At 39.3% G+C, this 25039-nt stretch overlaps 1 protein-coding gene across 1 annotated transcript in view; it reads right to left on the reverse strand.

Moving 5' to 3' along the window:
- KLHL29 (kelch like family member 29) overlaps positions 1-25039 on the reverse strand; it is a 362303-nt gene that overhangs the window by 102428 nt on the left and 234836 nt on the right. Inside the window, exon 5 of the mRNA XM_085320322.1 lies at positions 24920-25039. This exon is cut by the window's right edge and continues 408 nt beyond it. Coding sequence (XP_085176448.1) covers positions 24920-25039 — 120 coding nt within the window. The remainder of the gene's footprint in view (positions 1-24919) is intronic.

A 25039-nucleotide genomic window follows, 5' to 3' on the forward strand; every position in this document is an offset into this window, starting at 1 on the left:
TACACTGAAAAGAAATATGAATGGCAGATTTCAGAAGAAAATCCTGCAGAATTTCCTCCACWTTCTTCTAAAAATCAGATCTAGCTATTGTACAATATATGCCGGCAAGCCAGGCAGCTCAGAGGACTGCTCCGGTGCAGCTATACTTTTCTTTACATGTTTATGTATAAAAYAGGTTGATGAAACAGAATGCTTGCTTAAAGAAATGGGAGAAAAACCTTATAGTTTCCTGTAAGTATCTTAATTCCACAGGGGTGGGAGTTAATCTGATTACGTAATAGCGTGAGAATGGGGTCCAAAGAATCAGTGGTAATTTTGCATATGCAAGCAACTCCTTAAGGTCTTTAGTCATCTGCCACATACATTAGTATCAAGTTTACATAAATAATTGCTCTAAATCATGCATACGTTCTTGTGCACATCTGCTTCTGAAACTCGTACCCATATACACCTTGCTTTCTTCAGCTAAAACCATAAATAAAATGGTTTTGTGGCTGTAGTTTCTCTCTCCCTCTCACAGTCATAAATGTATTCACCTGCACAATTAGATAGGACTATAATAACACCAAGCCTTTTAAAGTAATTTATCCACAGCAATTGATCCCTTTGTTTCAATAACCATAAATAATTTGGTAGAGAGACAATATCTTTATTCACTCAGCTAAAAGCCCAGTGTTACATGGTGAGTTTCTATCATGTCTTTGTGACCTGCTTACATCCTRCTGGCATTCCTGAGTCTCTGGACAGTGAACCTGGGTCTCTCCAGAAACCTGTTTCCATTAGCCCGCTTCCACTGATTTTTATTGCAACCTTTGATAAATGACGACATTCAAACCCTAGTCTGAGAGCTCCGGGCCTCTTCCAAATCTCTTTGCACGAGGCTGCATGATTAGTTTACCGAACTAAGAGTGAGGGAAGGGAAAGGAAAGGAGGGACCTCTGGAGATCATCTAATCCAACCCCCTTGCTCAAGCAGGGTCACCTAGAGCATGTTACCCAGGATTGTATCCAGACGACTTTTGAGTATCTTCAAGGAAGGAGACTCCACAACCTCTCTGGGCAACCTGTTTCAGTGCTCAGTCTCCCGCACAGTAAAGAAGCTGATTGAGAAATCTGTCTATAGTAGTAGCGGGAACAGCGTATTGAGATTTCTGAGAATTAGATGGGCAAATATGGATGGCAGATGTATCCCATTTTACCATTTCCTGTACTTTCTCACTTATTATATTACTATAATGAATCTTAATGGATGCCATCGCTGATATCCATTCCTTTTCTCCTAAGTCCTTAGCATGTTGCCCATCAGAGTAAATCTTTGTGTCTTTTAAATGCTTTTAGGTTTGCGTTCTCTTACTGGAACATCCGCAGATGGCTCAGCCCTCTCAAAAATTCTTTGTAATTTCCCCAGTCAGAATGGCTGTTTATTTTAGACTAATGGCTGTGCTGAAAGCCTACTGGATGGGGTAAGCAATCTGGCAGGACAGATGCGTGGATTATGATTAGTTATTCACAGAATATGCTTTGACTATGGAGTATTTTATTTGAATGGACATTAAAGTAGAAGCTTTGCATATTTTCTCCCATGTACCCATGGAAAAATCAGTAAGAGATACAGTTTTTCTTTAATAATATCTAATTGCTACAGAAGTATAAAGGAATTTGCTTCTAAAACAGTAGCAGCCTCAGAATGTTCTTAATATTAACAGGAAAAACTGTTCTTATGAAACCTTTCATTTGTTTGCTATCAGGTGGAAGACTATCACATTGACACTAAAGAAAATTGAAGTTGTTCTGCAGGGAAATTTTTAGAATTAAGAAAAGGCGATGGTAAGAATTATTTTTTTGGTTCAGGTGAAAAGTCAAGTTAACCATATGAAGGAGAACAGTGGGAGCTGTCAGAAACTGCTAATATTCTGAAGTTTAGGGATAATCCTCTAATGATCCTTGTAAGTATAAAGGTAATAAAATAAGAAATGTTAATACAAAACAAAAATGAGATTTAATCCAGAGATTCAAAGGAATATTCACTAAAGGGGTTCTGAATTTATACTGAGAAATTCCAGTAGATGCTGAATCTTCCTTTCAGATGTAGAAAGATCTGAAGGTCTTGAAGGCTGCATGATAAAACCTCTTTGTGAAGATGAAAGAAGTGTTCTTTATATTGCATTTTGGTTAGTACATGCATCGTCATGGGCCATGCTGTGAAGCTGAGAGCCCTGTGAAACCCCACCACACTTTCAAATGACTGCTTCGAGTTTTAATGAACTGGGTGGACTTTCAAAATTTGTTTATTATCCATTTGCTGCAAATAACTTGGGACTAACAAATCACAACCCAAGCTTGCAGACTTTTTATCTATCACCAGCACTAGCCCTGGGGAAGCAAGAGAATGTCTTTGAACAAGGATTGATAAGATGTCTATTGACTGAGGATAAAGCTGAGCCATGCTGAGAAAGCAAAGCAGTTCATGGTGATTTCTTACAGCTAATGCCTGATTGGCGAAAAGACGCTTCTGAAACATTCTAAAATTAAATCTGTCTCAGTGGCCTAGGCAGATGCAAAGTACCATTAAGCACAAGATCCAGGCATACCAATGTACCCCTGTAACGCTTTCTATAAAAGAAAGTGGAGAGTAAATGCATGAATGCTTGGCCTTAGGTCAAATTTATTCTGCCTCCAAGCACTGGATTTTGATGATAAGTAATGTAACAAGATTGGACTGGGATCACCAAGTTGTTTTCAGGCAACGTTTTTCGCTCTTGAGTACTCATGTACTCTACTGCTACAAAGGTCTGATAACTTGAGTGTTTACTTTATTGAATATACAAGTTTCCAAACACACAGTGTTGCAATCTACATACTGTAAACAAACAATTTTATTTTTCACTAGTGCTGGCAGACAGAAAGTGGCCAGGGTGTCATTTTTGCTTTTCAAATACAACCAACAGTAGAAGACAGAAGATGTATTGAAAGAACGCTGCATTCAGGAGATGCTCTACAGCGAGAACATATACGACTTCCTGACTTCAGGCTGTCAGTCCCCCTTTAACTAAGAGAAAACTGTATCTGACACAGAYGTAAGATGGACTGCACTTCAGGGACTATCACATTCAAAACTGCAACCGTAACTTAACTCCTGGAAAGAAAGAAAGCCCAAAGGAACAAAGCCCTGAGTGTGGTCACCAACATATCCACGCTGAAAATAGGTGCTGAAGTCTCAAAGAGAAACTTCAACATCTTTGCAAAGACAAAATAACATATCAAAGACTTTTTTAAAAGTCTTACAGAGCGTGCTATAAAATATCAAATAACAGCCTATGACAGGACCAAACTTTCTTGTAAAAAATCCCCTCAACATATTTTCTCTAATGATGCTGTCCCACTTCCCCGAGAATGATGCTGCAGTGCCATGAGCAGCCCCAACGCTGCTGAAGGAGGGGAAGGCTCTGTGCGGCTCTGCTGCTCCCCTCCCGGCACGGGCGCTGGACTCCATGYCAGGAAACCCCGGCCTCCTCAGGCTCTGGGGTAAATATCTCATGTGCAGGACACTTCCTCRCACATCTCGCTTGGGGTGCAGTGAAGGGATGGGGAGAAAAAGAGAAACAGCCTCAGTCATTTGACAATGTGAGAAATAAAAAAAAATAAATAAAAAAAAGAGAGAAGTAAGACAGGTAGCAAGGCAACCAGTCCACAATTTGTCCTTTCATAGTCAGGTTTATTGCCTTGGTATTTAATGAAATACTTTTGAAAGTAGTGTTTTTTAAAGTATAGTAAAATAAAAATGCTAATCAAGAGACAGGAGCAACTACCTCCTGCCAATTAAAATGCCTTAGAGGAAAAAAAAGAGACTTCTAAAAACCAATTTTGTATTTTACAGTGGGTTTCGGGGTGGGAGAAGGACCAAAATCCAATTTCCCCTGAGGGCAGATTAGCCAAACACGATTTAACTGCARGGTCTGCATGAAAAAGGATGCGGCTAATATGCCTGTCTAGCTGCCATGTTGTAAGCCAAGCTAACTGCATTATAGGATCTATTAGGGCGTCACACACCGATGTTACGATTTGATCAATTCCCACTGCTGGCACTGGCCTTTCAAATCTGAAAGCAGAAAAAAAAAAAAGAAAAGAAATTCTTACATGAAATAACATGCCATTGCAATGTTTGACTGCCTGCTTCTGTTGCACTTAAAACAAACCATGGAGAAACATTTGGAGAATTCTGGATACTAAAATGAACAACAAAATCCACTATTTTTAGACTCTAGGAATAGTGCAATGTATTTTGCAAGCACACTGACAGTTCACTAGATAGCTCATAAAAAAAAGCAATGAGACAGTGCTTCTATTGAAGGACCTGTAACCAGTCCCTAAATATGAATGCAACAAGTGAGAGTAGCACAAAAACTGGCTTTATGGAAAAGAGGAGGACTAGGCAAACTGGATGTACAAAGTACAGAAAACTATTTAAAGTACAAAGACTGTAAAAATAAGATAAGCTAAGTCTGCCATGTCTCCCTCTAGCGACTAATTCACTGAGACGATGGCGGACAGTCCATTTATTTAAATTGGGAAAAGAGCCAAGATTTGAAGTTAAGGGTTCAGCTTCTCCACTGGCAGACCGTACTACAAAGGAAGTTGTCCATCTGATGTTGTCTGTATGTGGGCTGAAGAGACAGCATGCTGTTGTTGCTCGCGCTAATGAATCAGAAAGATATGATGGGAAGCGTCATTGGGAGCCTATGAAGTGAGGGTAATAATCAGACTCTGCACTGAAACAAGAAATAAATCATTTAAAGAGTATGAGAGAAAACCCAAAAATATGCATTAAGATAAGACATTAAAATAAATAAATGCACAAGACTCTGCATTTATTTGAAACTCATAAACAGGACTTCTGCATGCCTGGGTTCCCTGAGGATACATTTATACTAGAAATTTAACCACTGCCAGGGTGCCCTGGGACTCAATTGTCTAAGCTACTAAATTGTCATCCAAACAGTTTTGGCCCAAGCCAAACAGCATTCTCCTGATGGGACAGAGACTGTTCCCAACAGGCTATTAAACACAGGCATCGTCTCTTGATGAGTAGGTGGGCTTACCAAGATGGATGCGAGCTGTTGTATGCCAGCTGTACTCTCTACCTGGGAGCAATCTCATCTGCACTGAATTTATTAATGTAGATGTGGTCTGAGAAGCTTAATTCACCCAATATATTCCTRTAGTACTGAATTCAGCATCAAAAATACCAGATCATCATATAGGAATATATAGGATATCAGTTGATGGGCTTGCATTTGCACCAGAAAAGAGTCTCTATTAGATCCGTGTTCTGGACGTGAAACTCAAGAAAAAAYTATTCCTAGCACTTTTTCCCATCTCTCTAAAAGACCCTGATTTGTGAACCAAGAGCAAATGGATCCTGGCGACTGAGCTGCACACAATTCAGACAGCAGCCAAAGAGAAACTTTCAAAGAAGAGATTCTAAGTAGCTCTGCTACTAGTTGAAAGTTATGCTTTTCCCCACCTAATTTTAATTTTAAGGAACTGTTCAAAAATTTAGAATCATAGGATCACAGAATAATTTAGGTTGGAAGGGACCTCTGGACTGTTCAAATAACTTCTAACAGAAATATAGAAGCCCAGGCTTCTATTGCATTTTGGAAGAAGAACTTGAAATCAGAAATAACCATAAACCACCTCTTTCCTTTAATTATGAATCAGATGTATGAAGAAACAGACCTACAAGGCAATCCACAAAAAGCACCAGGGTAACAACTCAGCATCCCAAAGAYAGACACCTATCCCAAGACAGCTGCTAAAGTTTGAACTAAAATCAACAGAAAAGATGGCCAAGCCTCTAGAAACGCCTCTTTCTCCATCGATTATAGTTGGAAACTGGGTGCTGAGCTCTTCAAGGGCTAATAGTATGTATGGAAAAGCTAGGACCAGCACTCAAACAGATTCAAGAACCTAATCACGATTTTCCCTGCTGCAGCTGAAGTAGCTGAAGTCTCACATAACAGTGCGGGGCCTTGCTCTGCAACAGGTTTTGATCAGGCATGGCACTTTTAAGAAAGATCTAATCCCACTGATTTTAGTGAAAAGTGCTGTTCCTGGCTGCAAGAGTAGGAATGTACTCATAAATCACTGACTGCTCAGTGCAGGGGTCTTTTACTTTTTAGCTTGTAACTGTTATCTGTAAAGTACCTGTATGTAAATAAAAAAAATGTAACAGCAGTACAAGGCAGCAGTTACACAAAATAAACCAAGGTAATGTGCAGGTAAGGTGTAAGAGTTGGTAGAGGCTGCAATTCATTCTAGGTCATTCTAGGGATTACTATACTGAAGCATGTCTGAGTGGCTTCATAAACAAGCTCCTAAAATACTAAGGTTCACTAAAGTCCTTATTCTCTTCCTCATGTCTGGTTTGATAAATAAAACTATAATTTACCTCTTTCTGATGTTGTCCATGGGTTCTCTGAGTTGATTACACTGAAGAAAATGGAAAATGTTACAGATTTCAGAGTTAAAAGCCAGATGTTTTACAGTCATATAGGCCTCCATCCAAGATAGTGAAAGATTTAAAACACATATTTTTAAAGTCTTCTGTAAAGCAAACTTGGTATGAGATACCAAAAAAACATTTTGACTTCCTAGCATGTATTTTACACACTCTGGAAATCAAGCTGATGAATCAAGCTTGTAAAAGCAAACAAGCCTGAACCGGGTTTATTTAAGCTTCCAAGCAGACACATGCAGGCACATCCGACTTTGGAGAAACAACAAACCAGAGATTACTACTATTTGCATATGGCAGTGCCTTGAGTTTCAGTCAAGGATCAGATGCCCACTGTGRGAACTGCTGTTAGGACATGCATTAGGAAGGTGGTCCTTTCCTCCCAACATTTGTGATTTATTGGCCCAAACTTGGAGCAGATGTTGAGGTTGTCAACTGAGAGCAAGATGCCTGCTCTGCACTGCCTGTTCCAGGGTCTGAGTTATGCACAACAGCMAGGTCAAGACATGGAGAATAAAGTAAAGGCAAAGTGAGATGACTGCTGCTTATTAACCCAAGGTGTCTTCTGTACATCTGCCAGAGGGTTGTCCTTGAAACGAAAAGGAACAGCCCCATTTTGAGCATGGGATGCTATCCCAACCGCAGTGCCAAGAGGCAGTTCATGTCACCTGCCCAGATAGCCTGGAGACAGAAGGAACTGGTATGGCATTGAGATGGCTCCTGTGACCTGCAGCTTCCCTGCAGACCTGAACCCCAAACCACCTTTAGRATCATCCCTGCTATTTCTTCTCCTTGCAAGTTGTTTTGTACCTTGTCTGTTTTTCTCTCTTTCCCAGCTTCCATTTTTTGCCTCCTGTCTAATTGATTCCAAGCCTGACCAGCTTTGGAATTAATTTAACTGCGTGATATCATCACTAATACCAGCATGACAGGCTCAGACAGCGTGAGCTGCCGTGGCCCGGCATGAAAGAGAAGGGGTAGTACAAGCTCCGAGCGCACTGGCCAGATGTCCTCCCTGAACAGGGAGGCAAGCCGAGGTCCCAAGGCTGCGGCACACCTAGGCGGGATGAGCCTGGCTCCGATCTGGACGTGTGCAGCATGTGAATGAAGACAGCAGCAGTGAAATAGGAGTTTCTTTTTCCTCCCTGCTCTTTCTCCTTGCCTTCTTTTGTTGGTTTTGTCTAAAGAATAGGAATAATCTTATCATCTGTAGCTGAGCTTCCTCAACTTTGCATTGTTCTCCTTCCCTACGAGGATGTCTGGCACCACCTGAAAGGTGGTTCAGCAAAGGTTTTTAYGTTTTTGTTCCTTTTTAAGAGCCCTCCAACTAGAGCAAAAGGAACAGTCAGATCCTTCAATAAAGGGGCTATGTAAATGCCTGGGTGAAACTAAAGTACTGTAGATTATCAGAATGAAAAATACTATCTTATTAGGTTGTCCTTCCTGTTGCTTTACTTGCTGATCTCAATAGAAGATTAGAGGTCAAATGTCCTTTTCAACTGTATCTGTGCTATGACTGTATTGCTTCACTTTAAAACACTTCACAGCATTTTCATTATTAAAATGCTACAAAAAAAAAAAAAAAAAAAAGCAAGCCAGATGAAGAGCTACACTTCTCAGCAACTACATGTGACCTGCAGCGAGAGGCATGCCCCTCCCAGAAGCGACACTCGTTATTGCTGCCAATACCAAATGTCCAGCAAGAGTCAAGGCTGAGGCATGCCACTGTAGATGCAGCCATGGATAAGAGGGAAACCAAAGCATGTAAAAGCCTTTTTCATTAAGCAGAATTTTCATTACAGCTAAATTCCTGTCCCTCACTTTCCATTTCCCGTTGGGCATGGAATTCTCTATTTCCTAAATTTAGCCACTGCTGCCCAACAGCTGCTGCATTTTGCCCCAGCAGTCAGTCAGCTAAGTGAACGCTCAGAAAATTGTTTAGGGCCCAACAGGTGCTGGATCTCCGACTTTCAGGCTTTTGCTACAGCCCATAAATTTCAGAGAGTGCTAGTAAGTATTCTGTGTCCTCTGGTATGCAGTGGTGTGCCAGCAGTCCTTGGATTCTTCTGAACTAGACGATTGGCACTAGGTTGCCTGTGATGGCAGAAGATTGAGCACAATAACCCAGGAGGCCCCCCTAGTCCTACAACCGGTGTAAGTCAAACAAATAAATAAAAACAGCAACTTGGTAATCTTGCAGCTTCCTTCAAAGTAAAAAAATTTAGTTCTTGCACCCTCCCTCTCTTATTTCTTCTCTGTTTTACTGTATTTTATTTATATACATGAATATTTTAATATGCATAAAGTCTTTTTAATGGAGATTTATATTCTYTGGCTGATCTCCAGTATTTGCATGATATTCCTGACAGTGTCATCAGCTGCTTCCCCAACTGCTTTAAAGCATGTATATTTGGGGCTACCACGGCTATGGTCCTCACAGCCATTTCCAGAATCCACCACAGGAAGGCAGTGTCTGTGAGTACTTTTTGGTTTCTCAKATGCTACATCCCTACATAAGGATGTAAAGAATTCATGTTTATATRTAAGGGTCATTTGTATGAAGGTAAGTGAATCAGCATATGTGGGTCAGAAGAAACTGAGGTCAGAGACAGAGAAGGTTTCAGAAGGGATTTCTGGAAGCTAAGCTAGGGAAWAAGAATTTCAAGTAAAACTAAATATTTTGTTACTACTAAACAAGTTTATAATAAAGCATAGCCTTAGGAAAGCGTATGTTTGAACAATTTGAAGCAAACAAGATTCTCAGTGCAAATCAGGGAAGGTTCATTGCTTTCATTACATTGCCAACRGTTTGCACCAACTGAAGAGTTGCCCACTGTGCATAACTCCTCTGGACCAGGGTGAAAAAAAACATTAGGTTATATGCTCTTTTAATTGTTAATGAAACAGCAATCAAGACTACTTTCAAACAAATTTTAAAATGATCTAGCTCCTGTTTAAAATCAGCAAGGAGCTAGAATCTGTTATGATACCACTGAGGAAAGTTTTTATAGCACCACTAAATGCATTGCAAGAGATACTACAATGCTAGCCACAGGGAAGATTTAATGTAGAGGGATGCTAATAAGTTCATATTATTTTCAGGTAAAAGAATACCACCATTTAATAGGAAGGTGATGTTATTGCACAAACTGACTGTAGCTGTCCTTCCACATTGCTATAGATACCTACTGTACTTAAGGTGGACATTAATGCTAATTTACAATGAAATGCTGGCTGAATTACACATCATATCCCCATGAGACTATACTGAACTCCCCATAATTAATGCTGTTAATCATGGGCCTAGTGCAGGGGGCACATATCATGCATTTCATGTCAAAGGTCCTTATTAATAAACATTTCCATTTTCCCAGCTGATGGGAGCTAACAGCCTGCCAGAATTCTATCATTCAGACTTGTTTCAGCTCTATAACCCTTAATATAGCTCAGCTCTCTCTTCTCAGACTTGGGGTGGTCAACACTTTGCAAGAGACACTAAGCAACCTGCATGACATCTCAAAGCTGTGTTTTCATTGATATAATTCTATAATAAATCTGCATGGTGTCAGTGAGGCCTGAGAAGTGACCCCTACAGCCCCACRTGGTAAAACATCAAAAACTGAAGATCTGACTCAGACACTGTAAAAGAAGGAACTTCAAAACTGAGGCTCTACTTTGATTTTAACTCTTGCTGATGCACAGGTGGCCCAAAACTATATTATGAACATGGCTAGAATCAAGGAGTTCTGGGATCCAGTCTTCCTCTGGCCAACAGAGTCATTCAGTACCAAGGACTGAACAAACTCCAGATTCTTTTATCCCAGCTGCCAATAATTTCATTCAGGTGGGAATGTAATTTTTAATGTATTTTTTTTTTATTTTATCTTTACTGGCTTCTTCTTTTTTACTTTTTAATGGTGGTGTGATATCAAATAATAAAGTTGTCACTGAAATTCTGTGTTCTGCTATGGAAAATCACAGTAGCATCTGCCAAAAATAGCTCTAAACTGCATATTGTTGATGAGATAATGACTTCATTGGTGTGTACTCTGGGACTCTTAACCGACACATCCATGGCATGGCTGCTTCAGTGCTGCTATAGTCTGATGTCTCAATGTCTGCTTGGGGAGCCTCGAGTCTGCCGAATCCAGAATGGCTCTGTACATCAAGACCTTTCCCTATGTAAATATTTCAGTTTCAAGATTGATTTTTTTTAAAATCAATTATTCCAATATAACTCTTAATAATCATATTATTGCACTTTATTTTACTTCTTTACTCCTTCCAGAATAAGTTATTCCGTTGCAAGTACTTTTGTAAGTGTTACTGTATTTGCTCTGAGAAGCTGTACTCGTCTCACTACACAAACACAATTAATGCAACAGCTTCTACGTGACAAGYCCTAACAGCCCTTCTAAGAACTGGAAACCCAGTGACAATGGGAGTGCATTTTTGGGTGGAGTCGATGGGAAAGATTGTCCAAGGTCCTGAGTTGCAGAAAAAAGTCACTAAATTTCAGTTCTGAGTCCAGTGTCTTCCCGTTCTGTATGTCTGCTACCCATCTTTAAGATGTTCCTTTTTCAGCAGCTGACAAAAGTTGCCTGGCTCTGCTTACCAAAATTGTGTTTTAAATGAAGAAGGGCCTGCAGCTCTGAAACAGGAGCCCTCTGATCTCATGCCTGCTCTGTCCAAGGAATCTGCCCACTTCTCAGCAAGGGCTGTTAACTGCTGGGACTCCTGTGCTGGCACTGAAAATGATCTGGCGGAATAATAAAGCAGGACTACAGTGCAGTCAGGACCAAGAAAGTACAGTCACTTAGGCTGAAACTTCATTTCAGCCACGCGTTCTCTTGTGGTGTTCGATGTGGCAGCAACCTAACRTGGGGCGAGCTGAACCGTCTCCGTAAGGACCTTTTGCTGACAAGTGTTGTCACCTTCTTACAGTACATAGTTCATTGCTAGTGCTTGATTGCCAGGTGTTGCTGACCAATACAGTTTTCTTAGGAGTTTTTTGAGTCTTTGCAGAGTTTCAGAGGTTGTGGAGAGCCAGGGATGGTCCTGGCCTTTCTGAGTCCCAGACAAGACAGGGGCAGCTCCTGCCTTACTGAAAACTTTGAGAAAAGAGCATGATCAAGGCTGACCAGAGGTAAAAAGAGGGTTGGAAGGAGCAGGTACTGAGGAAAGGAGAGTTCTTCATATTGCTTATGTGTTCAGAATCTCCCCCATGGTCGCTCAAGCATTTTGGAAAAACTGCTCATTTTTGGTACTCTCTGCCATCCTTCCAAAAAGCCAAAGTGGAAAACAATCCCAAATCTGCCAAAATATACACAGAGGATTTTTATCTGTCCCACATCTCCCAAAATGCCTCACTGAACTGAAAACCTGTGTATAATAAGAAGAAAAAAATCCAAATGTTGGCAAAGAAAAGTGTGAGAAAAGGGAGGGAGGAGCGGGAACTCTGTGAAGACAACTTGTCTTTTAAAGAGTACAACTGTTATTCCCTTTTCTTTCCATACTTATCCTATCCTCTGGGCATGTGGGCTAATTACCATGACTCATACATGCTTGCCATAGTATTACATAGGATTTATTACACACAACTCTTTGTTGAAAATTCTGTCTGTGAGGGAAGGCACTGAATAAAAAAATTACGAAAGTCTCAAATTTCAAAGTGTAACTTTTCCTGCTTTACTAGGAGCTAGCACCAGCTGTATGAGTCAATGAAAATTAACCTTCCTCCCTACCCCTTGGATATCCAGTAAACTCAGATTTGATCCGGATGTTCTGATTTCCATGCAGCTAAAATGCAATCAAATGCTTGATTTTGGGGATAGATTTGCTTAAATTGTATTAATTCACAAGGATAAACACAATTAGTAGAGCTCATTAGCTTGCAAAATGTAATTTATTTTCTTGAATATACCCATTTCCTTGGATGAAGAGCTCCATTAGCTTTATTATATTTGCAAAGCTTATATAAAAATCCAAACCATGGCAACAAAGAAAATTGTTACTACACAGTCACAGCAGTCACTTTTCCATGTTAAATAAGTCTGGCATTTATTTATATTTAAATGAGAATATCTACCACTATCAAGACCAGGATATGGGGCAAATATTTATATGGAATATAATTAAAACTAATTCAAGCAACGAATGTGGCCTGAAATTAAAATCCCCCCAACTTCTTTAGCTGAAAAATGATTCAGTGTTCCCCCTCAAAAACCCTGTTTATAATCACCTAATTATCATAACCAGCAATAGTAAAGGGACTCTAGCCATTCACAGTCTCAAAAGATGGGTCTACATTCAGGCACATTTGGTTGGCTTAGTGCTGAGCTTTAATTTCACTGTAATATAGAGGCTAGAGAGTGGAGAAAATGAATACATGGCAAAGTACCTGTCATTACTTGTATCATATCACTGAGGTATTCTATATTCACAATATGAAAGCGGCTGGTGCAATTTTCATACTGTTATCATTTTTGATATTATACTGCTTAAAAGCAGTGACATACAAAAGAAATGCTTTTATCATTTTCAATGTGATGATGATACTAATTAGATCATCTGTCATCATTATACAGCTAAACAAAACTTTTCTTTCATAGAAAACTGCCATTTAGCAAATTAACGGGTAATGACCCATAATATATAGAAGATTGAAATTTGGGAATTACATTCACATTAGTTTGTTTTCTGCTTTCCTCTCAATTTTATTTGCTGGTACATCAAAAAAAGGAAGTGAGTCAGAGAATTTCTCCAACTATCTAATTTGCCAATAGCCCCATCGTCCTTTTGGAAATTGGTGCAGGACCATTTCCATCCATATCAGTGCAGTTCGGTTCTACTTAAATGACAGAGACTGTCTGCCAAGCCAGCCACAGCCAGATGCTAGCATACTGACGCACCAAAAAAATGCCACTTGGGCCAGATTTTCAAAATTATACATGAAACAGAGAGTTTACATTCGCTTGGAAATAATAGATGAATTAGAAATCAGGTACCGGAACATGTGGGGCTTCCTAAAGCCTGTCCAGGTCATGTAACGTTGTATTCTGCTACCTGAACATTACTCTGTGCCCAGTATAACACTGCAATGAGCTGTACTGTAGGAAGTGTGCAAGTGTCACTATCTGAATGAGAGATCTAAGGATATTTTAAGAGGCACAAACCATTGTGGGTCACGGATTAACAGGACGAGCCCTTAGTTTGAAAACTATGTCTTTGAGCAAGAAGAATAAAGACTTCATTTTTTTTTTTGGAAATGACCATGCTATGTTCTTGAACACACAAGCAGAAATAAAATGTAGGATAGCAGATGGATTATAATAAATATTTCATATGTGATACATACACTGACTACCAGGGCATTCTAGCAAATACGTTTAAATCCAGACAGGTACATTTTAGTCAGATCTTTGTCCACTCTGAATCTTAATGGCCCACGTCAGCTGAATTTCCTTTCCTCATGCACGCATGATGATATGTGGAAAATAAAGAATAAAAATAATGAAAAAGACCAGTGAATTTACTATTAACTAGCCATGTCAGCAGATGTTTCAGTCATCAGTGTGTGCTTCAGTCACCCAGTAAGAGCCATTGAACATTTGGCCTTTAATTCCCATTGTCCACATCAGGGTGCTTAGGACTTTTTCTCCTACCAGTAAAATGATTTCCTGACTTAGGTGAAATTCTGAACTGAATTTATCTGTAAAGTAAGGAGGAGTTCTCAACTCCAATTTATCATTGTTAAAGTGGATTAAAGGATTTTTATTAGTAACACTTACAGCTCACTTGTTCAGGTACCTGGAGACTTCTACCAGAGGAAACCTTCCCCAGCAGACAGCCTGGACAAATCCAAAGCTGAAAATGAGTGTGTAACGAGCACATTACACAGGCTGATGAGGACCATGATGAGCTGGGAATTTGTGAGGAAACCTTTGAGAAAAGACTAAGCACTGGTGGAAATAGTTCTTCAATATATGGCGCTCTTTCTTCTGAGTCACTATTGAACCAAACCTCAAGTATTCTATAGAACTCTCTACTACTGCAAGTGATGTCTCTTGCAAGAAGTATGTAAACCTTTCCCTTAATCTTAACCCTCCTACTAGGCCTTAATATATTATATAGTATAAGGTGGCATTGGAAATTATATGAAATAACACATCAGTAACAGTTTAACAAACTATGAGTCAAAACTGTCGACTGTACTTTGTCACATTGTACTTCTGACAGTGAATCTGTGTTCACCCTCAGGTGTCCATCTGCTGAGACTCTTGACCCTGTATCTGAAACTTAAGATGGGATTCAGTTTGTGCTTAAGATATCTAAATTTAAATATATTCAAATGTGTTAGGGGTCTAAGCTCCTATAATGTTAAAAGAAATTTAATCAACAGAGTCAATGGAGCCAAGAGTGACTCAACTGAGCAGTCACGGGAGCTTGATTCAGTCACCCACATGCTGGTATTTCATGCCAATTGAGATATTCTGGGATATCTAAGACATCTGCATTCAGTCAGCACTTATGGGAGACCTGAGCCCTGCTAGCAGCTAAGGGCCACGTAAGATATACTATGTCTCTAGGATAAACATGGACCTAGCTGCCCATGTTCAGCCACCCTTACTTTCTAAATTTAGGCAAACGGGGGAAAAAATCTTGCCTAACAGACTTGACCACCAGTTGGAGTTCTTTAAAATAAGATTTCAGCTTTGAATATAAATGGTTCTTTCTCATTTACAACCCACATAATAACATTCAAAAATGTCATCATATCTCTTCCTTATCACTATGTTCTTTTTTAATTATTCTACTGTGCATTTATGATTTTAAGTAAAACTCCTTTTATAGGTTTTTGGGAGGTAAGTTCCTTGAACCATCTTGATTCTGAGTTCATGTCTGATAGATATCTATCCACCCAGTCGAACGTGATCTCATTTTTCTTCCCCCCAAATTTAAAATATTAATCTTGGTGTCTTGGCCTAGTTCCAGACTACATAATTATAATCTATACCCAGACTGAGTAATTACAATTTATATCCTTAAAATCGCCTCTCTTATTTCATTTGGATGCAATACGGCTATACCTTTTCTTTCATAAACACACAGTGTGGTCCCAATCTACTCCAGGAATGAGGAGTGTGAAGCAATCTTGAAAACCCAGTATTACTCTCAATGAGACAGGGATAAAAAACAGCCCATGTTATTAGTTCACTTAATAAGTGCAAAAAGGCTTTGTATTTGTGAACTAGGCTCCCTCTCTTACCTGTCCATTAAAATATAGTGTGATATTTATAACGCACATTCTAAATATGTCAACACATTATTTTTAGCCATTTATGTATGTCTATATGGCAGTCTTGACAGAAAGAAAAAAGGTAAAACAATGATTGTTTACACAAAAACCTAAATGGTGCTTTCAGGGAAGGGCTGTGGAACTCATTTAAGTTCTCACAGAAGGCAGTCTTGTTGGTGTATGGTTTTAACACACAGAGTGTTCTTGTAATATACTCTGTTTCTGTTCATGAGTAAATTTGACTGTCCTTGAATAGCTAGCTGATCCTAGGACAGGAAGTCAAGTTTGCTTTTACCTTACGCTAGCAAAAAAAATGCACGTGGAACCATGTTGTTCTGCAGCTGAAGCAACAAGAAACTCTGTTCCTGCCACATTTGTATACAAGATATTTCTGTATTTGTTATCACATACATAGCATAAGGATTCTGTACCCATTGATGGTTCAGAATCTGGATCTGTCTGAAACTGAAAACATTTGACCAATTCCTACTGAAGGTATCTGCTACCCATCCAGCTAAAGTTTTTCTGAAATGCTCCCAAAATGCTTTTGCATTTGGATGCTTCATGTGGCTTCCAGATCAGAGCTCTAACCATTCCACAAAAATATTAAAAAGAAACCAAAGTTGATTGTTCCTAAAACAGCACAGGTTGGCTATGATAAGCGTATATCTAGTCGAAAAGCATCTAAACCCCAGTAAATCCAGTCATCTAGAAAATTCACATCTATAACCAAGTCCACACAGCACGTAGGAAATGGCAAAGAGCAGAATCGCCTATTTCCTAGGTTACAGGCAATAGGAGGCTGCTGGCACTGCTGCTCAGTCTGTTTCTACAAGATAGTAGCGTCTTTTGCAAAATGCTGCTAGTTTTAAAAAGCATCTACAGTTTGGGAATACAAGGAACATTTCCCCCTTCACTTACAAGGAAAGATCACGCAGAGAAGCTGAGCTTGACATTGTGTCTGGATCTTCTACAAATCAGTTGAACTGAATAAGAGTATCAGTCCACTATTCTAAGATCTCTTCTATTTTAGCCAATTTTGAGGTTTTCATACCATCTTCATCACTCTCTGCCAGATACTTCAGTGAGCAGGCTGACGGATAAAACACATTTTGCCTTCATCTAAAAAAATCAGAGGAACCACAAATTGAAGTACAATGTTCTCTCGAATCTTATGTCCTTGTGTTTTGGCGTTGCAATGCCAACAAGCAGATCTTTCTAAAATCTTCACCTAAACTCACAAATCTCACTTTCAGCTCCTTGGAAAGTATTACTCTGTCATACCGTGCAAACTTTACTAAATATTTTGTACCTGTAGTCAAACTCACACTTAATCATGTGTACACACGTGTATGTTTATGTTACTGTCTGTACTCCAGGGCAAATCTTGAATCTCCTGATTTTGTTGGCATTCCAAAGATTTTTCCAGTGCAGGAGTAAAGGTCTTCAAGTGTAAATATTTTTCATATGTTGTAATTTTATGAACTATCAGTAAAACATTATGTTGCATTTCCTTGCATATCTGAATTATGGAATTTTGTCTGTAAGTAATCATTCCTGCTAGCTTATGTACTTCCTTGCTAGTGACGATTACATCTGATGACACTTTCCAGGATATCTAGTCTGGAAATCAAACGTCATAATTTGTAAACATTCAGATGGAGTTATATATAAACACCCTGTTACCTTCACTTGGTATAACTAGAAACCTGAATATACATGGAACAGAAAACAAACTGAATACAAGAGGCTTCAACAACCTATGGTGCAGAGAGAGCTTAACAGTAAATCTTTGGGACTATGCACAGAAATACATAAGTATGTCCATTGCTGGAAAGATTCTTCTGTATGAACCACCTAAACTGCCCTCCAAATTATTTCCTACTTAAAAAAGGGAAAGAAAAAGGAGGAAAAGAAAGGATTACAACAAGTGCTTGTGAACACACGAAACACAAATATTTCATTTCCTCATACTATTTATCCTGTGAACATAYAAGAAGACAGCTGAAACAAGCAGATTTGTTGGAGGTTACTCCAAACCTAATCTTACGGCAGTCATTCTAGCTTTTGCTTCAGCTAAAGTTCTTTTGTCTTCTGTATTACAAATTAGTTTGAAGATTTCAAGGTAAACAGTTTTTTAAAAATTTATGTCTGTAAAGCACTTCAAAGATGTAAGGTATATTATAAGTCCCATGTTATTATTGTTATTGACCGTGGCTCAAAGCCCAGCCTCGCCATGGGATAGCACAGCTTATCATCTGCAATCTCAAAGCACAGCAGGGTAAGAGAAGTTTCTATTTGGAAATGCTTGTATTTCACAAATCTTTTTGGACTTTCTTTAACCTAACATGAGACAGAATCATTCTTGTACTGAATGTAACAACACAGAAAGAATCTTCTTCATTCACAGTTCAGCCACTGCTCAGTTTAAAACTGCTGACTACAGGAAACCCATATTTCCATTTGTTTGTAGAGAGACCAAAAAAAAATTGCAGTTTAATAAATCCACTTATCTAGAGAGCTCCAGAACACACAGAATAACCCATCTTTGGTATATGTAAGTGTAGACACAAATGCACAAGTTTGGCTCCTGATGGAGCCAGCACATCAAGTGTGGACCCAGCCTGATGCCCCCAACCTCTGCCAACAGTCTGCAGTAGCCGTAACTTGACTCTCCACTTTTTAAGCAATGGCAGCAAAAGAAGTGGAAATATTCCACTGCAAAGAGGAGGAAGTCTTAGTGCAAAATTCAAGTGAAGGCCAAACTTGTGGAGAAAACTGGATGTTCAGGAAAGGTAGCTCAGGGTATACGAGGACAGCATGAAGGGAAATAGGTAGATGAGCCTGGGAGAACAGATGGGGTATGCATCCAAATATTAGTCTGAGGATGATCAAGATGAAGACCAAGGGAATATAAGGTCAGAGAAATGAGAAATAAAACATAAGGGGCCCTGAAAGGAGAACAGAGACTCTGGAAAGTGTTTTGGAAGGATATACAATGAACAACACTTAGAACAGCCAAATGCAGTTCCAGCTCTCTGCAAGAGATTTTTGGAACAGGCTTTGCACGGATGGATAGGTAGCCGAATATGAAGCTGTCAGGAAAATGAGAGAGAAAGAAGTTGCTTTAATTATATTATACCTTACATTGGTTCAGTAACTGCTTGGTTCATATTTGGGAAGATTTCCTGCTTACGTATTCTGAGCCAAAGGGGAGCCTAGATTTAGGGTATCATCTGGCCCTTGAAAAATTTTGCCCTCTGTGAGCATAATGCTGTAGGGAAGGGATAGAAAACAGCAATTTAGCAGAACTCAGACTGTATCCTCTGAGACTTATTTTGAATGCACTTTGCAGCCACTATCACATACAAAAGTAAATTTGTTAAGAAACCACATTGTAAGCAAGCTGTGTCTTAGAGTCTGCGTGGGAAGAAACTGTATGCGATGTTTAAAACATTTTTAATTGTATCAATGTCTAATTACTTAAGGGGATCTGAAAGTGATGACATAATATTATTTATTTGATAAAATCAAAATTTCTTAGCTCTGTACTTTCAGGAACAGAGGAACTAAAGTTTCAAATCTGGTGCTTATTTAAAAAACACCTACCAAAATAAATAGCAGGGAGCAGATGAGTTTTCTGAGCAGGTTCATGAGCAGGTTCAGAGTGTTTTAAGGCATTTTAGCAACCCCATAGTTTTTCTACAATATCTGACATAAAATATTGGTAGTGATGAGAGGCTCCTGTTCTAGCTGAAGCTAAGAAATCATAAGTCACTCGCATACTGAGAGCTGTCAATCAAAAGAGAATTCAGTGACCTTCTACACACTGTACATTGAGCGAGGTAATGTTCTATGGCTATTACAAGTTCTCTTTGACTCTTCAATGCACTAAATCTCTTTTTGTCATGACCCGACCAACAGTGACATTAAAAGACAGGGCGGGAATTCCTGAAAACATTCCAGCTGGGACACAAAAAAGATAAAATGTATTTCAATTTCACTCAGCTAATGTCTTAGGTAACCTCATCAACTCTGCAATTCCCTTGAGTTTATTCTGATTACAGAAAACYGTAATTAATTTTGAAAAAGATTTGATTTTAGAAGACCTGCCCAGGCAGTTCATTTTAAGTCCAGTATTGCGGGTGAGCGTGCTAGAACTCTGAAGTGTTGTTACCACACCTGAGCCTACAAATGGTTACTACTGGTTATTGGCATCTCAGTACCACTTGGCTGTCCCAGAAGATCAAGACCATTTTAAGGAAACATAGTAAGAAACAAGCACTATGTTGACAGGTTTACATGCTAACTTAACTCTTCAACAAGAAACACAAGCTAGAATGTATTACTATTTCTGCTGTAGACCCCCAATCTGACAATCATATGAGAGTTCTATATACACTTATATGTACATACCTATACATATATAAAATACAYATATATTTTATATATACACACATATACAGACACAAACACATATGGATATATATAAAAATAAGAGAGATATTCCCAGGGTTACTCAGGCACTTTGGTGCAAGGTAAAGAGCTGAACATGGGCTTCCTAGAGTCTTTATCACACAACATCCTTWCATTAATGTTATTAGAATTCCAAATGCTAGTTTGCATTTTGAATTTATCCCCTTTTCCCCCGAATTAATGTCTAAAACTAGGCACATGCACTGAATTCAGGTCCAGTTGAACTCCCTTTGAAAATTCAGCCTTAAATAAGTAAGCATCACTTTTGCAAAGAAAAAGTTGATGGTTATTGACAGAATGTTGTAGTCTACCTTGTTACAACTCATGATTAAGGAAAGTAAATATTGTCTGAGGCCTAATGAGAATTCCAATGCAATAAAGTCAAGTGTGAAAGGTACAATCAATAAGTGGTGATGCAACAGTATTCATTKGTAGTTTTTTTATTGTTTAGTTTATGGTATTTGGTGATGCTTGAAAATGAAGTGTTAAGAAATTAGYGTTACAAGGATTAACATTCAGATTTTATTTCTGATACTGTTATGATGCCACAGTCATTACATTCTGAACACTAATTAGCATCTGATTTCTCTTCCCACTAGTTAAAGATTGCAAACTGAAAAATTATAGAACAAAAATACTACGGAAACAAACATCAGTGTTATCCATCAACATTAACAAATTAAAACCCTTAACTTCTCTAGCTAATTTTATGTTGCAGGAGAAAGTACTACAATGAAGAACTGTATTTTCCTCATTCTTTACATTAGCATCTGTGCTCAAAAGTATACTGAATTTATGAAGAAAACATCTTTTAAAATGTGTAACAGATCTCAAAGTTCAAGATCRCATTTTTATATTCTATATATGGCAGGGCTATCCACCAACAGTTCMATTTTGGTTTTACTACAAGCCTTGGATATAGAGAAGCTTACYGCCCTATGAAAAAGTCAAGGACTAAATCTCAGTTACTCAGTTATTTCTTCAAGAGAACCAATCTGTTCTAGTCCTTCATCACACAGATTAATTTTTCTCCACGTTGGGTTGGCTCAACTGAATTGGTGGGCAYGTAGGGGTTGCATTCTGCCCCTGTGCGATGACATGGGATAATGGCACCTTGGGCAAGGAAAGGATGGGACAATTTGCATCCTTTCTCTCCTCTCTGCAGGCACGTTGTGCAAGTGACAACTTGTGCAGGCATACCATGCAGTCTGAAAATACTGAAATGATGCTTGAGCATTCTTTGCAGTTCTCTCTACTTTATACATAAACTACATACATAYTGGCCACATGAGCTTCAGTAGATCTTTGCTGCATTGCTTGGAGTATGCAGCCTTGTTGATTCCTATGGCACTTATCTTTATCATTGGAGAGCAAGAYTTAGGACACAGATAGAAAGCAATGAGTGATTCTGTTCTAAAATATTACTATGACATTTCTTCTGTTAAGGTGACATGGCTTTTGATGACAATCAGTACTATCTGCTGTAACATCTATGCAAAGGGCAATTACAGTTCARACCAGAAGTATCTCAAAACTACTGTTGATTGCGTATGCTATCAGATCCCACCCATTTCATAGCTCTACAGTTCTTCACACATTCCTAAAAGCAATAATTACTCTGAAATGTTATTTATGTCTCCCATAATGTGACTGCTTTATAAATTCACTAAGTAAATGGATTGTGAAGCTAAACTTAACCCTCATGTTTAGTATATTATAGAAACAATAAAAAAATCTGCTCACAGAATATTACCCATGCAGACAAAGAAGATCTYTAACCCATGCAAAAATTTTTTTTCTTGCAAGTTATTTCAATGGAATTATGAGGAAATATTTATTGAGAACCCCAAGGGACCGGGTTGTAAAACTGTAAAGAGAATGGCATATCTGTTTATATAAAGATTCTTGTTATTAAAACGACAAAAAAATGACTTGACTCCTTCAGTCATGTAAGTGAGATCTCTTGACCTATTGCAAGTGAAACTGCATACCAGCAGTGTCTTTAACTTTTAGTAACTTATTTGTTTACTTTTATTTGGAAGCAGCCAGATAAGAAACCTGGTGCTGAATGAATACATCATAATATTGCCCCACCATATRCACCGTCAAATGAAACATAATTATAGGAAATAAAACGTGACATTTCAAATCAGCTCACTAATAAAGTCTAAAAATATATGAAACCCTATCATATTAACCAGCAAGAACTGCTCTTTCACTTAAGGGATAGCTGGGTACTTATTCAAACCTGTACAAGACTGGATTGTCAAGTGAAATAATAATACAGAGTATCTCAGGATAATGAGAWAGATCTTAAGGCCATTAGCAGTGGCTCTTATTATAATACTGGCCAAGGTTCCCTGAGAGAGAGAAAGAGAATACTTAAATAAAACTGGTAGAGAACCAGTTTCAACTTGTATATTTGAAGAGCTCAGTATTGTCTCATAGTTTCCATTCCTTCCTGGACAGAAAGCTGTCTAWCATGTAAGGCTGTGAAACCATCTGGGCTTTAGAGACTGAAATCCCCAAGGGTAGAAATTAAAACAAAAAATAATTTGAAAATTGAACGACATTGTAATCCGTAAGATTAATATTAAGAATCTTATCCTAGCAAGGTTTAAGGTCTGGTTTCAAAATCAAGCTGTTTTCTCTTTTCTGATTCTTCCTCTCTCCTTCAGAAACCACACCAAACCCAACTGTTAATAATGCATACCTTGTCTGACATTAGCTTTGACAAGAAGAATTATAGCTTTGGAAGTAAGGGCTTTTAAGAGTGGAAATGGAGGAAGAGATGACTTTTTCCTTGTAAAACAAGTCCTGCTGATGAGACGCTTGTATACACAYGCTTCATTACCTTATGTGTGTTTGTTTTTTAACCCTTACAGGCATAGGAAAAAATCAATACCTGATGATCATAAATAGAGAAGCTGGCTAATCCCTGGCAAACAGCTGTTGAGCTGCAATATATATGGTTTGGTACGGTTAATGTGTCAGCAGTTGTCACGGCTTAGAAAAACTGCTCGTTTCAACATTCTGCTGATGAGTCTGTCCTAGGTACAAAGGTCTCCAAGTACCAAACTGGAGCCAGCTCTGATGTGCTTGGCATATTCAAGGAACTCTCTCYCTCACCTTAATGAATAACTTGCTGCTGACCGCTGCCTCTTAAGCTGTCAAGCAAACTTGAATCTCCCGAATGCTCAACAGAGCTCGGACAATTAGACTAYGGTTCATAGCGGTTTAAGCAAGAATGCTAACTAAGACTTTGCAAATCAAATATCCAAAGGTTGATTTTACGTTCTTTTTTGCTTAGGCTCTGATTCGAAGTTTACTTCACCTGCTGGCTGGAGATATGCTGAAGGTTAATTCACGGAGGAAGAGTAAATAACAGCTGATGCTACCGCCCCGAGTACGCCAGGCATTGAAGAGTATTCCTAACCTCCAGTGTGCAGGTGCTGACAGGCTCATTTGTCTCACTAGGTTAGCGTCAGTAGGGCTCAGATATGTGATCAAATTACCACAGCGWAAGTGGTTTAAGCTTATGTGTTTTTCCTTGTATTGTATATTTGCACATGGCTCCGATGGCACCAAGTAAGCCTTTAAATTGCGTTAACTCGATCGTACGTCTGAGTATCCAGCGCAGTAAATTGGGATAGGTGGCCACCAAGAACTGAGGTGATGGCTTTAGAAGAGGAATAGCTTCCACGACGAACAGAGACATCCAGCGGAACTGCCTCAACTCGGTCTACCAGGTTTAGAGCATAAATCTCTGCCTATCCTCTTTCTGCAAAATCAAGGGTTTGTAACTCATAAAACTGCCTGGCAAAGTACTTTTGTGGGGTTAGATTTTTTTTTAATGGAAAAAATTTAACAAAAAATCTTATAGCGCAGCTGTCTGAATTTTCAGCTACCTGCCTGTTTTCACTTCATTTAAAGTCCATCTAGATTTAAAGGAAAAGACAAATTCAAAGGGTCACCTGCACGGGTTTGAATCGTGTATCGCRTTTGGACTTAAAAATGTAAAAACAGTCTAAACACCCAGCTTCAGAAATGTACTGCTGAACTTGGGCCTTAACTCCTTTTCAAGAGAGGTCTGGTGAGGGCTTGCRTATACCAAGGTACAATTTACGTTATAAGCAAGAAGACTTGTTGGACTAATCATTTTTAAAAGAGATTCCTTGTCTTTATACAGAGCTACACAATAGAACTTAATAGCTTGTGGCAAGTAAATAATTTAYACGTGGACTGTTGTCTGAATACTAATGTATACATAAAATATCACAGATTTAATGAAGGCTTTGGGGTGTTTTTTTTTTCCTCCCCTCTCTTTTTAAATCAATGTGATCGATTTTGCTGATAGGTCTGCATTTATATCTTCGCAAGCTGCGTTTTGACTCTACCCTCACATGCGGCACGCTCCTGGGTTTTAAGGGCGGCGCGGAAAACGCCGCGAACCAAACGGGGAACGAAGCCAGCGGAGGGCGGGGGGGTTTTGTTTCAAAGCGCCCAGGGTACGGCGCCCGAAAACAACGCTCCGGCGYGGCCGGACAGCGGGAGGAGGCGGTGGGCCCGGGGCGGACACCSGCGGCGGGGTGCAGCGCGTCTGCTGGCGCGTCCGCGGGCCCCACTTACCTTTGGGGTGCCAGGGGTCGGTGAACTCGTACTTCCCCACGCCGATGGTCCGCAGCATCTGCAGGCCGTTGGCGGCCTCCTGGGCGGCGGCGGCGGCGGCCGTGGGCGGCAGCGGCGGGG

This window comes from Rhea americana, unplaced genomic scaffold (assembly GCF_003343005.1).
Source record: "Rhea americana isolate MKP2758 unplaced genomic scaffold, rheAme1 scaffold_63, whole genome shotgun sequence".
NCBI classification, from domain to species: Eukaryota; Metazoa; Chordata; class Aves; order Rheiformes; family Rheidae; genus Rhea; species Rhea americana.